The 5,381-nt window shown below is 52.9% G+C and overlaps 1 protein-coding gene across 1 annotated transcript; it reads left to right on the top strand.

The window, feature by feature from the left end:
- Positions 1 to 1,020: 1,020 nt before the first annotated feature.
- LOC109745075 (uncharacterized) lies at positions 1,021 to 4,418 on the top strand. Its single transcript, XM_020304213.1, has 3 exons — positions 1,021 to 2,169; positions 3,866 to 4,065; positions 4,118 to 4,418. Exons 1-3 carry the CDS (start codon positions 1,021 to 1,023, stop codon positions 4,416 to 4,418), a joined length of 1,650 nt encoding a protein of 549 aa, XP_020159802.1.
- Positions 4,419 to 5,381: the final 963 nt, after the last annotated feature.

Raw genomic sequence — 5,381 nt, 5'->3', positions numbered from 1 at the left:
CGGGGAGGCGGTCGTGCGGCCGGCGCAACGGCCGTGGACAGGCTCACGGCCGACGGGAGGAGGTCGGCGGCAGCCTAAAAGACCCGGCGGAGGCCTACCGCGGCAGCCGGACCGCCGGAGGGGCTGAATCCCGCGCCAGCTACCACTCGATTCGGCGGCGTCCGGGCGGCGGCGGCGGAGGGCGGCGGAGGGGATGTGGGGTGGTGGCGGTGGCGACGGCGAGGTTTTGGGCGGTCGCGGCGGCGGATTCCGGCCGGCTGTTCTTCGGGCGGGCGGACGGGCGTGAGCGGGAACGGAAATGAAGTGGCGGTTGGGCGTTCGCGGGCGGCGGCTTGTTTGGACCAGATGCATCTCGTGATGTATATTTGCATCGCGAGGTGTTGCATTTTACATCATGAGGAGGCCGCAGTCCAAATTTTTTGCATATAGACCGTTTGTTGGAGCAGCGTTTTTTGCCCCAAACGGTCCAAAAATTAATTATTTTTATATTTGGACCATCTATTAGAGATGCTCTTACCGTTGTGAACGAAAACTTAGTGCAGAATCTGACAAAGAGGCAATCAACATGAGCCATTGAGCAAGAAAGTTCTCAGGCTTCAGCCTGAAATATAAGGTTGGCATTGAGTCACCTTTTTATTTTTAAAAAAGAATGCCATATTGTAATATCCCGTCCTTAGGTTGATGCTTGCCTATGCTCCCACGAGTCATCGAGTTTAATAGTACTCCCTCCTCCCTAAATCATTTGTTTTTGTTAGGTGACATACTTGGTCAGCTCAGGAGCGCCCACGCTCCTACCCACGATCACCACTACGCCCATGTTGTGGAACTGGCTGCGGCCGCTATATGTACCTTCATTTCTCTGTATCTCGGCAAGCAATGAGAAACTAGATTACTTCAGTTTTACATGGTATCACACATTAATCCCTACCTCCTTCCCTCGCCATGACCAACCCCGGCCGGGAACCACCACCCCCTCCTCCTCTTCCGACTGCCCCTCTCGCCGGCAGACCAACTCTTCCCATGGCTACCGCCCCTATCTCCGACACCCAGCCCTCTTCCGCCCTCGTCCTCCCTTCTCCCCTCTCTTTCAGCGACACCATTACTGATATCACCCCCTTCATCCCCATAGTTCTTGACCTCAACAGCCACAATTACTATCACTGGCGTCATCTCTTTGAGATTCACCTTGGTCGTTGCTCTCTTATGCATCACATCTCCGGCGACGTGCCTCCCGCTCCTAGCGATCCCCACTGGGTCAAGGACGATCTTGCCATCATCCAGTGGTTATACACACGCATTTCGACCGAACTCTTCAATCTTGTGGTCACCGATGGCGCTTCCGCGCGTGACATCTGGGCCGAACTTCGCCGGCTCTTCCAGTATAACCGTGATGCTCGGGTCTCCGCCCTCAACACGGAGCTCTGCACGATCACGCTGGGCGACTGCCCTGTGGGCGTCTTCTGTCAGCGCATCAAAGCGATCGGCGACGAGCTTCGGGAGCTGGGTGAGGTGGTTGTCGATCGTTCTCTCCTGCACGTCCTGATGGGCGGGCTCGATGACCGGTTTGCGCAGCAGGCGGCCCTCATCCCTCTCCTCCGCCCGCTGCCCACGCTCGCCGAGGCCCGCTCCATGCTTCAGATGGAGGAGCAGAACCAGACGCGTAAGGCTGGCGTCCCGCGTCTCTTCCACGCCACCACGCGCCCTGCTGCATCGGCTCCTGCCCCGACTCCAGCCGCGCTCTCCGGGTCGTCCTCAACACAGCCGCCCCCTGGATGGCGCCCAAGCCCGAACTACAAGGGCAAGAACCCCATCTATCGTCCTCCCCAGCCGCGCTCGTCGGGGGCGTCCTCGTCCTCCTCTGCGCCGCCACCTGCATCATCATCGGGCCCTGCGCCAACCCCGACCATGCCTTCATCGCCGTGGCGCCCTTCGCACGATCCTTGGACCGGGCTCGTCCAAGCCTGGTCGATGCCGTGGTCTGCGCCCTCTCCTTATGGCGCACCTCCCGCGTACAACGTTGCCTGGGCACCACCTGGCATGCGTCCGCAGCTCGGTGCCCCGGGCCTCCATGGGTCGCGGCCTCCGCCGCATGCCTACACGGCGTATGCACCTCTCTATCAGCCTTCGCTCCCGCCATCAGCTTCATCAGTGTACCACTTGTTGGGGAACGTAGTAATTTCAAAAATTTCCTACGCATACGCAAGATCATGGTGATGCATAGCAATGAGAGGGGAGTGTGTCCACGTACCCTCGTATACCGAAAGCGGAAGCGTTAGCACAACGCGGTTGATGTAGTCGTACGTCTTCACGATCTGACCGATCAAGTACCGAACGCACGGCACCTCCGAGTTCAGCACACGTTCAGCTCGATGACGTCCCTCGAACTCCGATCCAGCTGAGCTTTGAGGGAGAGTTCCGTCAGCACGACGGCGTGGTGACGATGATGATGTTCTACCGACGCAGGGCTTCGCCTAAGCACCGCTACGATATTATCGAGGTGGATTATGATGGAGGGGGGCACCGCACACGGCTAAGAGATCAAGAGATCAATTGTTGTGTCTCCAAGGGGTGCCCCCCTCCCTGTATATAAAGGAGTGGAGGGGGGGAGGGCCGGCCCTCTCTATGGCGCGCCCTAGGAGGAGTCCTACTCCCACCGGGAGTAGGATTCCCCCCCTTCCAAGTAGTAGGAGTAGGAGTCAAGGAAAGGGGAAAGAGAAGAGAAGGAAGGAGGGGGCGCAGCCCCTCCCCCTAGTCCAATTCGGACTAGGCCTTGGGGGGCGCGCAACCTCTCCTCTCTCTTTCCCCTAAAGCCCAATAAGGCCCATATACTCCCCGGCGAATTCCCGTAACTCTCTGGTACTCCGAAAAATACCCAAATCACTCGGAACCTTTCCGATGTCCGAATATAGTCGTCCAATATATCGATCTTTACGTCTCGACCATTTCGAGACTCCTCGTCATGTCCCCAATCTCATCCGGGACTCCAAACTACCTTCGGTACATCAAATCACATAAACTCATAATATAACCGTCATCGAACTTTAAGCGTGCGGACCCTACGGGTTCGAGAACTATGTAGACATGACCGAGACACGTCTCCGGTCAATAACCAATAGCGGAACCTGGATGCTCATATTGGCTCCCACATATTCTACGAAGATCTTTATCGGTCAGACCGCATAACAACATACGTTGTTCCCTTTGTCATCGGTATGTTACTTGCCCGAGATTCGATCGTCGGTATCTCAATACCTAGTTCAATCTCGTTATCGGCAAGTCTCTTTACTCGTTCCGTAATACATCATCCCGCAACTAACTCATTAGTTGCAATGCTTGCAAGGCTTACAGTGATGTGCATTACCGAGTGGGCCCAGAGATACCTCTCCGACAATCGGAGTGACAAATCCTAATCTCGAAATACGCCAACCCAACAAGTACCTTCGGAGACACCTGTAGAGCACCTTTATAATCACCCAGTTATGTTGTGACGTTTGGTAGCACACAAAGTGTTCCTCTGGTAAACGGGAGTTGCATAATCTCATAGTCATAGGAACATGTATAAGTCATGAAGAAAGCAATAGCAGAATACTAAACGATCGTGTGCTAAGCTAACGAAATGGGTCAAGTCAATCACATCATTCTCCTAATGATGTGATCCCGTTAATCAAATGACAACTCATGTCTATGGCTAGGAAACATAACCATCTTTGATCAACGAGCTAGTCAAGTAGAGGCATACTAGTGACATTATGTTTGTCTATGTATTCACACATGTATTATGTTTCCAGTTAATACAATTCTAGCATGAATAATAAACATTTATCATGATATAAGGAAATAAATAATAACTTTATTATTCCTCTAGGGCATATTTCCTTCACCACTATGGCGGCCCCTCTACTTCACCTTGGGATCAGGTGCCGCCGGCGCCTCCCGCTGCATCACCATGGGATCCGGTGCCGCCGGCGCCTCCTGCTGCTGCCTCGTCCTCTACACCGACCGTGCCGACCTGGGACCAGGCTGCCTTTCTCGCGACCATGAATTCTCTTACCACCCAAGACACAGGTACGGAGTGGATTTTTGATTCTGGTGCATCCTCACACATGTCCGCGTCTAGCTCCTCTCTTTCCTCCCTCCAACCTTCCCTTTTTCCTTCCATAACAGTAGGCAATGGTTCTTCCATTCCTATTACGTGCACTGGTTCTACCTCGCTCTCTCCTAACCTATCTTTGCGTGACGTTCTTGTTGCGCCTGCTCTTATCAAGAACCTGATATCTGTTCGTAAATTCACTATTGACAACCTTGTTTCTGTTGAGTTTGATCCCCTGGGTGTATCTGTGAAGGATCATCGCAGCAAGGAGGTGATCGCTCGGTTCAATAGTTCTGACGACATGTACACTGTCCGCGGCGTCGCTTGATCGCCTTCTGTCCACGCCATGGTCGCTTCCATCTCGCTTTGGCATCGACGGTTTGGGCATCCCAATAACACCACCATGACCACTCTTCTTCGCGAGTTCCAGTTGCCGCATGTTCGCGAGGCACATGACTCTGCTTTGTGTCAAACCTGTCAGATGGGCAAGCATGTTAGACTGCCCTTTAGTTCTTCTACTACTCGTAGTTCTTTAACTTTTGAATTGTTACATTGTGATCTATGGCAGTCCCCTATCCCTAGTGTCTCTGGATTTAAATTCTATCTTGTAATCGTGGATGACTACTCGCATTTCATATGGACTTTTCCTCTTCGTTTCAAATCTGACGTGCACACCGTGTTTGTCAACTTCCAACGATATGTGTATACTCATTTCTCCCTCCTATTCGTTTTCTTCATTGTGACAATGGATGTGAATTTGACAATGCTCGCAACCGTGATTTTTTTCTCCATCACGACATTCTTCTTCGGTTTTCTTGTCCATATACTTCCCCTCAAAATGGAAAGGCTGAACGATCCCTATGTAGCATCAACGATATACTTCGCACTCTCTTAATCCAAGCTTCCATGCCACCGCAGTACTGGGTAGAATCCCTCCGTCATGCTACGTTTCTTCTCAAATTCGACCCACTAAAACATGCCCCAAGTTCTCTCCCTATGATTCTCTTTTTCTTTCCCCTCCCTCCTATTCTGATCTTCGCATATTTGGTTGCTTGTGCTTTCCAAATCTCTCCGCCACTACAACCCACAAACTTTCCCCGCGATCATTGCCCTGTGTTTTCCTCGGCTATTCGGACGATCATCGTGGCTATCGCTGCCTCCATCTTCCCTCTAGTCGGATCATCGTCTCCCGTCATGTCACGTTCGACGAAACCACGTTTCCCTTTGCGCATCATCACTCTGACAGTCTCTCCTCTCCCCTCTCAAACACCCATGCTCAGGCCACCCCGCC

This window comes from Aegilops tauschii, chromosome 7 (assembly GCF_002575655.3).
Source record: "Aegilops tauschii subsp. strangulata cultivar AL8/78 chromosome 7, Aet v6.0, whole genome shotgun sequence".
NCBI classification, from domain to species: domain Eukaryota; kingdom Viridiplantae; phylum Streptophyta; class Magnoliopsida; order Poales; family Poaceae; genus Aegilops; species Aegilops tauschii.
The sequence above is the reverse complement of the archived record's forward strand: the minus strand, read 5'-3'. Positions and strand labels throughout refer to the sequence as shown.

Bases quoted from the DNA above. Each gene is read 5' to 3' on its own strand.
- LOC109745075 (XM_020304213.1), top strand. From the start codon at position 1,021: ATGGCTACCGCCCCTATCTCCGACACCCAGCCCTCTTCCGCCCTCGTC. The intron at 2,170-3,865 runs GTAGTAATTTCA...TTATTCCTCTAG, and splicing joins TGTACCACTTGTTGGGGAAC to GGCATATTTCCTTCACCACT. The intron at 4,066-4,117 runs GTACGGAGTGGA...GTCCGCGTCTAG, and splicing joins TCTTACCACCCAAGACACAG to CTCCTCTCTTTCCTCCCTCC.